This window comes from Mycena indigotica (assembly GCF_014461135.1).
Source record: "Mycena indigotica strain 171206Taipei chromosome Unknown Mind.scaff0008, whole genome shotgun sequence".
Classification (NCBI taxonomy): Eukaryota; Fungi; Basidiomycota; class Agaricomycetes; order Agaricales; family Mycenaceae; genus Mycena; species Mycena indigotica.
Window position 1 is genome coordinate 518,294 of NW_023503007.1, and position 14,794 is coordinate 533,087.

The 14,794-nt window shown below is 53.8% G+C and overlaps 4 protein-coding genes across 4 annotated transcripts; 3 read left to right on the forward strand and 1 right to left on the reverse strand.

Annotated features, from left to right (window-relative positions):
- Positions 1 to 767: 767 nt before the first annotated feature.
- MIND_00910100 (uncharacterized protein) lies at positions 768 to 2,576 on the forward strand (the record flags this gene model as incomplete). Its single annotated transcript, XM_037365738.1, has 2 exons — positions 768 to 1,725; positions 1,777 to 2,576. The coding sequence occupies 2 exons, from the start codon at positions 768 to 770 to the stop codon at positions 2,574 to 2,576; spliced, it is 1,758 nt and encodes a 585-aa protein (XP_037217150.1).
- A 370-nt stretch (positions 2,577 to 2,946) lies between these two features.
- Positions 2,947 to 5,300, forward strand: MIND_00910200 (uncharacterized protein; the record flags this gene model as incomplete). Its single annotated transcript, XM_037365739.1, has 4 exons — positions 2,947 to 3,018; positions 3,090 to 4,466; positions 4,521 to 4,677; positions 4,738 to 5,300. 4 exons carry the CDS (start codon positions 2,947 to 2,949, stop codon positions 5,298 to 5,300), a joined length of 2,169 nt encoding a protein of 722 aa, XP_037217151.1.
- A 1,544-nt stretch (positions 5,301 to 6,844) lies between these two features.
- Positions 6,845 to 8,307, reverse strand: MIND_00910300 (Integrase/recombinase xerD like protein; the record flags this gene model as incomplete). The annotated part of the gene is made up of 3 exons (XM_037365740.1): positions 6,845 to 7,158; positions 7,567 to 8,128; positions 8,185 to 8,307. The coding sequence occupies 3 exons, from the start codon at positions 8,305 to 8,307 to the stop codon at positions 6,845 to 6,847; spliced, it is 999 nt and encodes a 332-aa protein (XP_037217152.1).
- A 4,790-nt stretch (positions 8,308 to 13,097) lies between these two features.
- On the forward strand, positions 13,098 to 13,881 carry MIND_00910400 (uncharacterized protein; the record flags this gene model as incomplete). Its single annotated transcript, XM_037365741.1, has 3 exons — positions 13,098 to 13,494; positions 13,545 to 13,682; positions 13,736 to 13,881. 3 exons carry the CDS (start codon positions 13,098 to 13,100, stop codon positions 13,879 to 13,881), a joined length of 681 nt encoding a protein of 226 aa, XP_037217153.1.
- Positions 13,882 to 14,794: the final 913 nt, after the last annotated feature.

The window sequence follows — 14,794 nt, forward strand, 5'->3', positions numbered from 1 at the left end:
CGGAGATTGTCTTATCGAATGGAAGTCGGGGGCGTTACAGGGGCGCGGGGACTGGGCAATACCTATGCGCTCAGGCTGTGGGTGTCTCCCTCTGTTCCTCGTTCGTTCTCGGCCATGCCACGAGCCGGCGCGAAAGGAGTGGAAGTTTTGTGCAAGTCCCTCGGCATCAGTACCGCACCAAACGTGATGCTCCTCTCCGCTGTTGCATGACGACGGCGGCCGGGCCGAGGAATGGCGGAAATTGCCATTTGCCACTCAATGTTGGAGTTTATGTCGTTGAGGCCTGCATTTTCGTGGGTCGCACCATTCCCTGCCGCTCTCTATGGAGACATCCCAAGTCCGTATATAGCTGGCCAGCCAACAGCCAGCTTCCTTCAATACCCGCTGTCGTCATGCAAAAAAACGCGGGCCATGATCGACGCCCGAAACACCGGACGACAGCGAGCCATCACCAGATCAATGAAAGCCTCCGTAAACTTTCTTCTTTAGATTATTCCATGACTTCCCCCTCTGGCGGCAATACAGATGGGCTCCACAAACGCCCCCACGCCCGCCAATTCGTCCACTCTCGCCTCTTCTTCTCTACCGCCATCTCTACCCTAGTCGCCTCTGGCTAGCCCCCACGCTCTTTTCCGTCTCCAACCCGTATCTCGTTGGGCGTTTAGCGCTTACCGACGCCAGCCCACGACGACGACAGCGAGCGCCCATAATAACGGCTCTCGTAAAAGCTTGCGGGGTCTCGTAAACGCCACCCACAAGCACCACGTATGCAGCCCCTTGGTGCTTCTCGACGCCACTCGCGGCGTCGCCTTCCGCATGAGCCTCGCGACAGCGAGCTCGACCAGCGCGGCCTGCTCGGGCTGCCCATAGACCTCCCCATTGTCACCGATATTGTTACCCTACTACAGGGAGGCCAACCGAAGACTGTAACCACGACCCATCCGGCCACAACCACCACCACTCCAAAGAACGACCCGCCACCGCCGCAGACAACGCCCAAGGCCCCTGACAACCCGTCTGTGCCAGCGAATCCACCTGCTGGTCCCACTGGCGGGAGTGGGAGTGGGAGCGGGAGTGGAAGTGGAAATGGAAATGGCGGGAGTGGCAATAATAATGGGGGCGGTGGTAGCGACCCGAGCAACCCCTCTTCCCCCTCATCTCCCAATGCTCCCCCGTCATCTAACCCAAATTCCCCCGACGACCCCTCGAAACCCGCTAATCCCGACTCATCCAACGACAATGACCCCACACACAATACCAAGACTAATACAGGCGGGGTTCTTGCCGCGGGCACCAACCCCAACCCGACTTCGCACATCCCCAAGCCCAGTGGCCCGACCTCGTTCGTGGTCCTGGGCAGCAAGACCGTCCCCGTTATCGGGTCGATTACTTTCAGTGAAGGCCTGCCGCTCTTTACCGACCCTGCCGCCAACGGGAGCACGGGCACCAACGACAACGACAATTCTGCGAACAAGAAGGGCGGTATTTCTACTGGCGCTGTCGCTGGTATCGGTGTCCTTGCCGCGCTCGTAGTGGTGGCTATTATTGTTGTTTTAATGCGCCGCCGCGCAAAGAAGAAGAAAGCTGCAAGACGTACTTGGTGGACTGGTGGAATGGGAGACAGTCCATCAGAGAAGTGGGGCGGCGGAAGCGATAATGCCACTGTTGGCGAAAGCGCTGCGACGAGGAGCATAAGATCATCGTTTGGCACCACCTTTGACCACAGTGTGTTTCTTTTTTTACCTGTGTTTTTGGCGTTGACGCGTTACTGTATAGGCGAATTTTCCATTACCTTTGACGACAACGATGTCCCGCAAGTACCCGCCATGGTCGAAATCCGTGGTGGACCCGCTACTGTGCCCAAAGGCGACCCCAGCAGCGCCGGCAACACCCAGCTGATCTCGCCCATCTCCCCCGTTTCACCATTCGCACCGCCCGCGCCAGTCGACCTTCTCGTCTCGATTGAGAACTCGAATGTCTTTTCCGACGCCAATCGGAGGACTTCCGCGGGGAGCAACTTCAGCAATTCCAGCGCTGAGGCGCAATATCTGCTCTACGACCGCACAGAGGGGATAACGAATCCCACTGCGGACGCCCACACGCCCATGTCGGTCCGGCCCTTCTCGCCCTCGGAGTCGTTTGCCTTCCCCCAGCCACCGGCGCGTGACAGCCGGACACCCTCGCCAACCGCGCCCACGATGCGCGTGACCTCCCTGCCCACCCTTGACGAAAACCCATTCGCTGACGCCTTCGCCGCGGCCCCGCCCGCTGAATTCTCTGCGGTGGAAACTGTGTTCCGGCCGTTTGAGCAGACACTGCAGGACGAGCTGACTGTGATGGCGGGCGACCAGGTGAAAGTGCTTGCGGTGTACGACGACGGGTGGGCGATGGTCGAGCGTGTGGACCCAGTTGCGGACCCGAGCGGGAAGGGAAAGGGGAAAGGCAAGCCGCTGGTTGGCTTGATTCCGATTGACTGCATGCGCCGCGCGGACGAGACGGTGGAGGCGTTTTTGAAGACGAAGCGGGTGAGCTCGCGCGCGGTGGACGCGACGGGCTACACCGCGATGGCGATTTGAGCCTGAAGCACAGAACGATGTAGAATATCACCCTGACCGACTGCCGATCCCTTTACTTACCGTATACCCTATTAGCACTGCGGCCATGTGCCCGTTCTTTCTGCATTCTTCGCGCTTGCACGCCGTACTCTTTGTTTTCGCCTTTTCGATTCGTAGTCTTTTGTTTACAGTGTATGCATTTAAATCTCTTAGAGACTGCAGTGCGATATATGAATCAACCTGTGCTATTAGTATTACGCTCATCCTGAGCTTGCTTCGTGTTTGAACTGGTGACTTGTTGGAGTTAGAACTATCAGGTCACATCCCACCAGGTCACATCACATCCTTTTTCCTTCTCGACCATCACATCCTCCTGATTCCGGCGAATTCTATGAACAAGGATAATCCAATACCCTCCCTACTTACCGCGCAGGCGATGAACGTCTTGCCATTATCTCTCAAGGTGTGGATGCTTACAATTGATCATGATGTCTGTTTGAACTTATTTTTGTTTTCTTTTATCCCATACTTCAGCTGACTGCAAGGGACGCATACAAGCGCGATGCCCATCCTCTTACCGTTGAACGCGCACTGAAGTATCTTGACGGCGACCCGCCAATGGCCCGGGCAGTCGGTCTGCTGCCGGTCTGCTTTGTCCACCTCGAATCGACAAATCTGCCTTCCGTCGATGACTTTAAAACACTCGACCTTCCGATCGCCAAACGCATCTCGCGCGCCACGTCTGCCGTGGCCGGCGTCTTCCAAATTGATTTCGACGATGTGCCTGGCGGTGCGGAAACTGCTTGCTACTTGTTCCCGCGTGTTTTTGCGTGGTACGGGTTCATGGTCGACCATTGGGCGCATTTTCATGGCGACGCGCTGGAGCCCAAACTAGAGTTCACCCTCGAATTCATCCGATTTGTCCTGGTATGTTCGGACGAAGCCCAACTCCCGCGTCAATTACTTGATACACCTCGGTTCCTGGAGCATATCATACGGATCTGGGCAATCTATCCCGCACTCGCTGACGCGGTAGACGACGCGGACGCCTTGCTGCCCGGACTAGATTGCATCATGCTGTGTCTCCAAATCACTTCCGAGGACCGGTTCAAACAACTCGTTGCCGGTGCAGGAGGCTCCATTGCTGACGTGGCGCGCCTAATCGACAGTGCGCTGAACACTCTGGTTGACACTGGCAAGCAGCACAGCTCTCCGACGGATCCACTTCAACGCGAGCGTTCCAGCGTCAGAGTAACTCTATTTGGGTCATTCCTGCTTCTTCTCCTCGGTGCACACAACTTTGCGGCATCCCCGCGTCACTCACGTGGGTCTCCGTGGCTGGGCTATGACTGGGGAGAACTATTTGAAGAGCTTCTCGAACGGAATTTCATACCTACGCTGATGTCTGTGGCGCTCGACGCCGCCAGTCCAGGTGACGAAGCACGATTTAGCCCAGATGACGGGTGGAGTCGGTTGAACGTGATCCACTACTGTCTCTACATACTGGTCTGCTTCATTTCGAATAACCACGGCGACTGTTGTGGCTGGATAGACGATGCGCTGGAACACGGGCTTTTCGACCTCATTATCTACGCCGAGGCTCTTGTAGGCGGGCTAGACCACTCCGAGTCCGATGAATTGGACGGCGCGGCGGAAAAATTTGCTATGGTGGTCAACATCCTGCTGGGACAAGTGCTTCCTATCGAGCTACTCACGCGCTCGAACCTCCTCCCTGCTTACGACCGACTCCTCGCATTACCGTCAAGGCATCACAATTTGTCCACCGGTGAGCCGCTCAAAATCAGCACCCTACGTCCCATGTGGGCTTCTTTCATCAGCCTGGTGCGCGAAAGAATAGCGATCACTGAGGAGGAGGAGTCATATCGACACACAGTGTGTGATAACCCGGATGTGAGTGCCAACATAGAGGCATCGAGATAAGTCTTCGGCTGATTCAAGATGTAGTGCCGGAGAAATTCTTCTGCAGATATCGTGCTCCGACGTTGCTCTGGATGTCAGGCAACTTATTACTGCTCCAAGGAATGTCAGCGCGCGGACTGGAGGCGCACCGACGGTCACCGTGAGTACTGCATTTTCTACAGGAACGGCACTCTGGTCTTGGGTGCGTCATTTCAGACCGTCTTCTTGGCTCTATTAAATTCAACATTTCTCGGTTTTGCAGCGGGTTGTGCGAAGGACCGCTTTCCCTATCGCGAACGGCTGTACACCCGGGCGCTGCTAAATAACGACTACCATAAACGGTGGATCGCCATTTACACTCTGCACGTCGAACTGATGGTGAAATACCCGACTGAGTTCGGACTGGCCAGTACCGACTTGCCGGGATACCGCCCTATCAACGTGTTCTTCAACTACACACGCCACCCAGGGAGCATCAGGGTTTTCTCCACGCTGCCCCAGGATTGCGTCCCGGGGGGGATTCACAGGATTCTCTCGGATGACGGGCCGGAATGGGAGGATCTAATGGCTCGCGCGACACTATCTGGCGGACGGCTTCAACTCCATGTCTTGCAGGTCTTTGACGGAGAGGACATCCGGTATGTTGCCGTGCCGCTACGCCTGGACGAGGGCGCAGGGGCGTTTTGTGCGGCCTTGGTCGATGTCGCGCGAAGAGTGTTTGGACGGATGCAGGGTAAAGACGAGGCTGAGGTGAAAAGTATGATTGAGCAAGAAGTCGAAGTATTGCAAATGAGCTTTAAGGAAATGAAACAGATTCATTGTTAAGGACCTTATTACACCGCAAATTCAAAATTTTAAAATTACTTCCATATTTTCTAGTAGAAATATTTCATTTGAATGGAAACAGAAACAAAAAATAGTTACTTTTTGCATCCTTTCAGCTGAAAAAAAAAGTCATCTTTCTCTGCTCATGAAAAGTCATCTACAATATGGCCTTTCTGCATGTCTTTCTGTCTACTAAAAAAGGTGACCTTTTTGAGCAAATGGAAAGCTCCCCAGAAATTCTGTCTTTCAAACTTCTTTTTTGGGCGACACAAAGAACTCATTTCAATGATGCAGAGAGGTGCACAGAAAGATGTTCTCTCGTTCTGTTCTTTGTTGATTCACAAAGATATTCTTTCTGCAGGAAAGACAAAAGGAAAGTGCTGCTTTTGCTGCACCTTTTCAACGCAGCAAAAGATACACTTTTTGTGAAAGAAAAAGCAAGAGTGCCAGGACCTTGATCTCAGGCTTTTAGGGTTGCCCTTACAAATACTAAACCATATACTAAAAACTAAGGTTGAAAATGCTAAAAGTTTGTTACAGCAGGATGAAATATTATAACATATTATAATAAACTTATGAAATGATATTTCCCATTATTATTATTATCATTATTATATTATATGATGAATATATCATGCTGCAGAGGACCATATTATGATATTATGATATTATTATTACAAATTTGGCATAATAATAATATCATAATAGGCCAGTACTATTTTGAAGTGCTGAAGACCACTGTTGGGGCTGATTACCTGGTTAGCCTGGCCTGGCAGGCCAGTGTGACGGAAGCCGGCCCGGGTTCAGCCACACGGATCAAAGGGCGCAAATAGAACAGGCGTAAAGAGTGGATTCTCCCCTCACCATATTATACAAAAAATTTTGCATGTCATGCCGGATTTGCTATTTTCATATCCCAAAAGGGTATTTTGTTTTTATTTTTCCGGCGTTAGCCTTCGACGCGAGGAGGATGTCGTGAGGGAGAGGAAGACAGATGGTGATGGAATCGGGCGAGGAGTGAGTTTGGGCACAATTATATTGGGGTCCGAAGTTCTCGAGTCGGTCCGGGGACCAACTCAAGCCTAACTACGAGGGACTAGTGACATACAGGACTGAGGAGAAGAGAGACAGTAGAATGGAGTGTAAATGGAGTAGGGATGGAGGGTGGGGAATTTAAATGACACGAATTGTTCTGCGAGCGCAGTGTGAGACGAGGAGAAAGTATGATAGCTGAGACTGACTTACCTGCGAGCGCAGTGTGAGACGATGAGTCTCGACAGCGCTCGCAGGCGGCTTATATACTATGCGGAGGGGGTCCGAGCACTGTGCTTGGGACTCCAAGCGCTGGCGCGCTTGGGCGGCGTCACGCTTGCCTGCTAACCCGGGTCAATCCACCCCACCACTAATTGACCCGCCATTAGCCTTCGACGCGAGGAGGATGTCGTGAGGGAGAGGAAGACAGATGGTGATGGAATCGGGCGAGGAGTGAGTTTGGGCACAATTATATTGGGGTCCGAAGTTCTCGAGTCGGTCCGGGGACCAACTCAAGCCATGGAGGTGTAGTGCCGGAGAGCCGGAGGTTCGAAAGGGATGGTGTGTGTGTGGGCCATGTGAAGTTGTCTGGATAGCGCGATGATCCGGGAGAGTGGGTTCTCGATGTAAAGTTTGTAGGCGTCGCTACGCCATCGTCCAAGTAACTGGATTTCGTAGTCGTTGCATCCGGCGGCGGCGGCTTCTGTGGCAGCTCCTCGGCGCAAGCTGTGGCCTGCATATCCGGAGGGGTTGATGCCCGCTGCGCTGAGGGCCTCACGCAGACCGGTGACAAACGTCTTGTAGTGTAGGGGCTTTCCGTCAAGTCCTTCGAAAAGCGGGGAGTTGTTGGCTCGTGGTAGTTCGGAGAAAAGGCGCTTGAGTAGGCAATGGCACGGGTAGGCCATACCCGCGCGGGTACGCGGGTTTTACCCGTGCGGGTACGGGTACGGGTCAGTGCAGCCCTTACCCGTCGCTTCCTGACTCAGCTGGTTTCCCTCGTGGTTGGTGGTCAAGAGGTTCTCCGTTCGAGTCTGGATTTGTATTCCATTTTTACCGCACATTTCTGGCGTACTTTGGACACTAATCACAGTCTCGGCACCATGCCTTCTTGACTCCCTGCGCCACCCGTGGGTAAACCCATACCCGTACCCGCGGGTATGGGTACTGTGGCTGTGCGGGTAAGGGTACGGGTAGGCCCTCGGATACCCGTGGGTATACCCGTGCCATTCCCTACGCTTGAGCGCTGTGACAGGGCAGGTGGGTTCTCCGGGGACTGCGGCGATAGTGAGAGTGACGCCTTTTCGGAAGGGGTCAGTCTTGGAGCTGGGAAGAGTGAGCTGGATGTATTCAGCGTGCTCAAAGTTGGGTAAGAACTGGACATTGTTACGCGTGAGATTAAGGCTGGCGTCCTTGCCATTTCCCGAAGTGATTTCCCCTGAGCGGAGAAAACCGGCGTAGCCCAGGCAGAAGGCGGCGTAGAGCGTGCTGTGGCCCGGGACCGCTCCGGGTCGGAGCTGGGCAAGGATGCGGGTGAGGATGGAGCGGGTGATGGGAAGGACGGGCTTCCGGTCCTTCTCGCCGTGGAAGCGCTTGATGCCTCGGATGAGGCGTTGAACAACTGGCGATTCACATGCAGTGAAGGGAAGGTCGGCGTCGACATGGAGGGAACGAACGGCGGACAGGTAGGCCTTAATCGATTTGGGCTGGATTCGGCCGGCAAGGCTGGCAACCCACGACATAACGGCGGTTTGAGTGGCAGGAAGGATGGCGCCGTCACTGTTGTACAAGCTGTGGAGCTTGCAAAAGTTGATGAAGGATTTTTGGCCTGTGGAGTAGGTACGTCGTGTGTTACTTGCGAGGCCGTGCCAAAGGTAGAATGCGACGGTTTTTGGGAGATTGCCGTGTTGTTCGTACCACCAATCTGGTGGACTTTGGAGCTCGGCTGTCGTTCCAGGTAGGGTGCAAGGGAGAACATGCGGGAAAAGGAAAATCGAGAAGCGGCGTCAGCAATTGAATTGTCAGCGGAGGATAACCAAACAGAGGAAAATGAAAAATCGAGTCGGCATGCAAGTGCCACGAAGTTGCGGAGGAGGTTCATGGTGGGGGCGGAGCGAATGGTTAGGGAGGAGATAGCATCGTGAACAGCTTCGTTGTCGACGTGGAAGACAACGTGAGTGCCGGTGAACTCGGATCCCCAACATTGGATGGCGTGCACGACGGCTAGCATTTCCTTGACCTGGATGTGATCTTTGCGGTAACGTTGCGGGCAGCGGATGGAGAACCAGTGAGTACCGAAGTGTCCCCCGAGACCCTTGGTTCCACTAGCATCCGTGTAGACATGGAGCGTGCGTTGTTCTGGTGCGAGTAGTCGGACTCCATTCCATGCGGCAGAGAAAGTCTCCCACCAGGCAAGGTCGCGACGAGCTGGTTTGGAGATGCGCCGGCGTGAGAAAGGAGTGGTGAAGGATGATTCAAAATCGTAAAGGCTCCGGATGAAAGCCCGAGCGGTGGGGACGACTTGCGATGCAAACTGAAGGAAGCCCGTCAGCTCCTGGACCTCTCGAAGCGTGGCGTGAGTCCGGTGATGCCATTCGTCCAGGAGAGAGGTCAAGTAAGCCAGTTTGTCGGCTGGCAGACGTGCCTCCATCGCAACGGTGTCAATCTCGATTCCCAACATCTCTACTGTGGTTGCGGGCCCGAGGATCTTGGACGGCTGGAAGGAGAGGCCCAGCTGGTCGCCAAGTGCAAGCGACCACTCCAGTGCTCGTTCGGTGAGGGGTCGCGGGACACGGGGTGAGAAGACTTGGAGGAAATCATCCAGGTAGTGGCGGATCGCGGCGGGGAGATGGCGCTGGAGAATCCAGTGTAGCGCCTCGGCGAAGAGGTTGAATATGTATGGCGCAGATCGGCAGCCAAAACCGAGGACGATGTCATAGTAGAATGCATCGTCCCACATGAACCCCAGAAGGTGCCAGTCCTCGGGACGGACAGGAATGTGGCGGAAAGCGGATTCGAGGTCAAGTTTGACCATGAGCGAGCCGCGGCCGGCTTCTACGACATCGGCGATCGCGCGGTCGATCATGTCGTAGCGGATGTTGGCCTCGGCATCGGGGATGCCATCGTTCACGGAGCGTCCGTGCGGCCACGAGAGGTGGTGGATGCGGCGCACCTTCGAGGCGCGCTTGCGGGTGACGGCTCCAAGCGGGGAGCAGCGGAAGTTGTCGAAAGGGGGATCAGCGAACGGGCCGGCTGTCCGCCCGTTGGCGACTTGCGCGGCAATGTCTTCGGAAAGAGCATTCGTGACGAGAGGGGAGCTGAAGGCTGTCTTCAGGTTGGTGCACTGTTGTGCTGCTGACTTGTCACCCGTAAATCCAAGATTGGCACCATGTCGTATTATGTGTAGTAAGGAGCGTACAAACTGTTTGTCTGGATAATCACGTAGGTAAAAAAGCCCAGGCTTCCTCGTTGAGGACGGAGGAGATTGTAGGCGTGTCATGATTGCCCGGTGGTGCTGTGTTTGCGCGCGGATCAGTGTTAGGACGGGCGGGCGGTGGATGTCTAGGAGGGAAGAGATTGCCGTGTGGGAGTGGAGGCAGTGGAGAGTCTGGCGTGGGATCATCTGCGGGGTGGCTGCGACGTGCAACCGACGTGCCGTTGCACATCGTGCCAGATCCCTATTTGTGTTGTGTGAGTGGGTGCTCCTTGCCACAGCCAGGCGAAGAGCAGATGTGGGGCCGGCCCCATGCACATGGAGACGCGCATTTACCCAGGTTGTAGTTGCGGCAAGGATCCGTCGAGCTTGGCGGCTTCTTTGACGTGGCCTTGGCGCTGACCGAGATCGGCTTCCGGTGCGGGTACACGTGGGAGCTGAGAAGTCCAATTTCAGGCTCCGCCCATCCTTCGTATGACCCCTCCAGCATCTCGTTCCGCCGCCCGATTGAAGTAGAGCGTATGGTACTCAAGGACCGCCGCCCATTCATACTCTGTTGCCAGCGTGCTGATGTGCGTAAGGTAGCGGTAGAAGTACGCCGTTGCTCCCACACGCGCGGGGAGGTGTGCCGTGAGGATGGCGAAGAAAGTGTGGAGAGGGAAGAGGACGGAGTTGAGGTTTTTGTATGATTTGTGTTTGGAGACATTCATTTCGAATGTTCCTGCCGCGCTGAGACTGTAAGTCGCCTCTGAATCCTTCACTCTGCTATCCAGCTTGTACAGATCCGATGCCTTGAGCTCATGTGAAATGACCCGGGCCGTGATGCATGCCGACTCGATATCGGGGAAGAGGGATCGGAGGGACGGTGACGCACCTGTCGGCGCGTTGAGCGGCGCGAGGGGTGCGATAAACTGTGGCGCAGGCTGCTGGGCCACGGGAATTACTGGTGGTGGTGGGACCGGGGCCGGGGCCGGGGCCGGGGCCGGGGCTTGGTCTGGCGGAGCATTCCTCACGGATTGCTGGATTGCCATAAGGACCGCGGCAAGCTGCGCTTCCAGCCCAGATAGCCGCTCCTCGGTTGTGGGCACTGGTGGGCTGTTTGCGCCACCACTGGGGCCGGCATTACCGCTTCCGGAGGCTTCGCCGTCTGCCATCGTGAGAAGCTGAGTGGGACGCGGGGTAAGGGGGGTCCCAGGAGTCTCGGGTCTTTCGGAGAAGATGGGGGAAGGAGTACGGCTAGGTCGAGTGGCGAATCGTCCTCGGACGCGATAAGGCTCACGTCGGTTAGCCGTGGCAGCGGTTTACGGTTGTAAAGAATTTAAATGACACGAATTGTTCTGCGAGCGCAGTGTGAGACGAGGAGAAAGTATGATAGCTGAGACTGACTTACCTGCGAGCGCAGTGTGAGACGATGAGTCTCGACAGCGCTCGCAGGCGGCTTATATACTATGCGGAGGGGGTCCGAGCACTGTGCTTGGGACTCCAAGCGCTGGCGCGCTGCTTGGGCGGCGTCACGCTTGCCTGCTAACCCGGGTCAATCCACCCCACCACTAATTGACCCGCCACCCAAGAATTGCCTAATAAGGAAATCATATGAATGTCATGCCGGATTTGCTATTTTCATGTCCCAAAAGGGTATTTTGTTTTATTTTTCCAGCGCCCAAGAATTGCCTAATAAGGAAATCATACGAATGTCATGCCAGATTTGCTATTTCACGTCCCAAAAGGGTAATTTTTTTGCGGCGCCCAAGAATTGCCTAATAAGGAAATCATATAAATTGAAATTTTCGTATGAGATGTCATGGCATTTTTGTCATTCGAACTGAGTAAAATAGTACAGTAGTAGCCTGTCTGTGCTGAGCTACCTAGCTACCAGGTGACAGATGGATCTCTACACACACTGGGGATTCAAGCAAAAACGGGGGGGCCCAAAGTAAGACTTTTTGTTGGAAAACTGGTGCCAAATGTGGTCAGCCAATTGGATTTAAACTAAGGCCGCGGATTTCTGTGCACATGACTCAAATGGAAATTACCAAACAAGGTAGTTTCCGAGTCACAAGTATAATGTCCGTGCCTATGGCATGGAGCATATAAAAGAACTTTTGCAGCGCCCACACAGCCACTTGCCTGCGGCTTGCAGCCAGCAGGCGGTATCCAAGGGGGGTAGCATGTGAATTTCACGTGCCATCAATCAAAACATATGACTTTTCACATGACTTTCTGTTACTACAAGATCCAAGCTGTTTTCATATTATAGACTAGACAGGGCTGGGGCTGCGACCCAGCTTTGAATATTACTTGAATAAAGTGAATTTCTAATTATAAAGGAAATCCCACTGATTACAAGAATAGGTGCACAATAACCTGCTTAAATATCTGGTTTACTATGATCTACATAGATTGAAACCCAACTCAGTAAAATTTATATACTTACTTAGTGATTTGTGGGAAAATTGAGAGTACTTAGTGCATATCGAGTTGTCAGCATGGTAAATAGCCCTGCATATAATGTTTTTATGGTACTGGGTGCAATATATCATGTACAGCTTCATATCTCAATTAGGATTGGTCACATTTTACAGCATTTGATACCAATTGGGTTTTTAACAGCAGTGACTCCAAAAATGGAAATGTGGAGCAAATGAATTGCTAAGGCCTGTGCCAAACATGTGTATACATTCACATGGCATCTGCTTAATATAAGAGTAATAATATGCATGGAAATCAGGGCCTGTGATTTGTGTGAGAACTGCCCCAGTTATTTAGACCTGTATCTGCCACCACAAAGTCCAGCTTTGGGCTGCCTTTTCCCCCCCAAAACCCCAATGTGACAACTATGAGGTTACTACTAAGATATTTTGGGGAATTATAGTTCCATTTTATTTTACTTACAGAAGAGAAGGTCTGGGGAAAATCCAGAATTATCAAGCCACCAGTGCCGGTTGACCCAGGGCAGAAACAAAAACGGATCCTGCGTCATATGTAGGTCCTTTTAGATCGGCCACGGCCCGGCTCGCCAAAATTACTGTGTCAATCATCACACGACGGGCTTCTTCGAAGCGAGATTAACTTCTTGCTATCATTTTAGCTTCCGTGCAGTGCAAGCTCCAAAAGTGTGTGTTGCTCCACATCGGTGAGCTATATATATATATTCATGCGCGTCCGACTTGCTAAGCCCCACACGGGCTGGTCGAACGCGACACTGGCACCGACGCTGCTCTTAGCGCGTGCACCGGCCCGGGGTGCCAATCTCCGCCGACGCAGACATCCTGGCGGAGAAGCTGATCGTGGGAGCGGGTGACGCCTTTTAATCCAGGGATCGCGCAAAAGCGTGGATGTCAGGGGGGGCGATGACCCCCGCCATGAGCACGGCCGCTGGCACGCCAGTATCGCGCCATTCCAACTACGACGACCGCACGCCGCTGCTATCCGCCAGCTACCCCTCGTTGCACTCCTTCACGGACCGTGACGCCGACACGAGCGGGCTTGGCGACCGCGTGATCCACCTCACGCACCGCCCGTCCTTCCGCTCTTTCGTCCTCGACGACGACCCCGACGTGGATGACGACCACGACACCGTCCGCAGCGCGCGGCTCACGCCCAAAAACCGCCTCGGAGTGCCCCTGCTTATATTGGAAAACCGCGGCAGCGTCGCGCGCGACCACCTCGCTTCGGAGCGGACCTTCCTCGCGTACGTCCGCACCAGCCTCGCCATCGCGGCCGCCGGCGTCGGTGAGCGCTTATCCGGGCACGTGCAGCTATTCGCTGATGGCAGTATACAGCGCTCGTGCAGCTCTTCCTCGTCTCGAGCTCGGACACCGAGCTAGGCTTGTTACGGACCGATAACGGCCGGTTAAAAACGTACGGCCGCCCGCTCGCTATCGCCTCTATCGTCCTGGCGCTCTACCTGCTCGCCGTCGGTGCGCCCTGCTGTTGTGCCCAACCCAACGGCCATACATTGACATTGTCGCAGGCGTCTCGCGCTACTTCTCCATCCAAGCCGCGCTCGTCGATGGAAATTTCCCGGTGTCGCGCTTCCGCGTCGGCTTCCTGACAGCCGCGCTCGCGTCCCTTATCGTGGCGATGTTCGCGGTGTTGCTCGTGCACGCGAAGTTTTGAGTCTCCTCGAAAACCCGGCTGTCGGTAGAGAGTCTCGTACTCAGAGGGAGGAGACCTCAGGTTCATATCGGCGACCTAACCGCGACGGTCCCGAAGCCAGATCGTGGGTGGAATCATATTGCACACATATGAGAGGAGGAAGAGAAAGAGTACTTCATTGTAGCAATCCTGGTTTCCAGCATTTTAAGGCAGTGATAAGACAATGCTTTCAATGACTATACTGTGATGATTTTGCCCTATATAGGGATAGGGTACGGATAGATCCATGGCACATCGGGGTTTCGCGCCAAAACGGCCACCCAAAGCTGGACTTATATAGCAGAGATCGGGGCCGAAATCAGTGCCCTAAATTTCTGATAAATCAAAGGCCTTGATTGTGCAGCAAGTGATGTCAAAATTACCTTATTTGGCAATTCGAGCATCGAATCTGCGACGCTGATTTGTCGAAAATTGGGTTCCCATTTTTGGCACCTGATTTCTCACAAAAAAGTCCAGCTCCGGGTCGCCGTTTTTGCTCAAAACCCCGATGTGTGGATACTGGCCCCCCTTACTCATATCCAGATCTGCACAGCCACCTAGCTGTTATCTGTTATCTGTTATCCAGGGGGATGTATATGGATTATCTACCAGTATCCAGCCAACTTCCGCTAACTAAGGGAAGAAAGTTGGCATCCAAGTAGGTGAACCAAAGTAAGTAGTTAACTTCATCATGTTCCTATTAATAAGCTGCTAATGTTGCATATGTACAACATGTACAGATATTCACAGATTGGTGATAGTTTGGTAGGTTGACAGAAGGCTACTAATATATATCCTTATCCATCTGGATTGGCCCATTCCAATCAGCACTGGGCAGTTTCCACAATTTGTCCCTGTGAAAAGTTGGATAGACAATTTAAAACTTTTTGTAAGG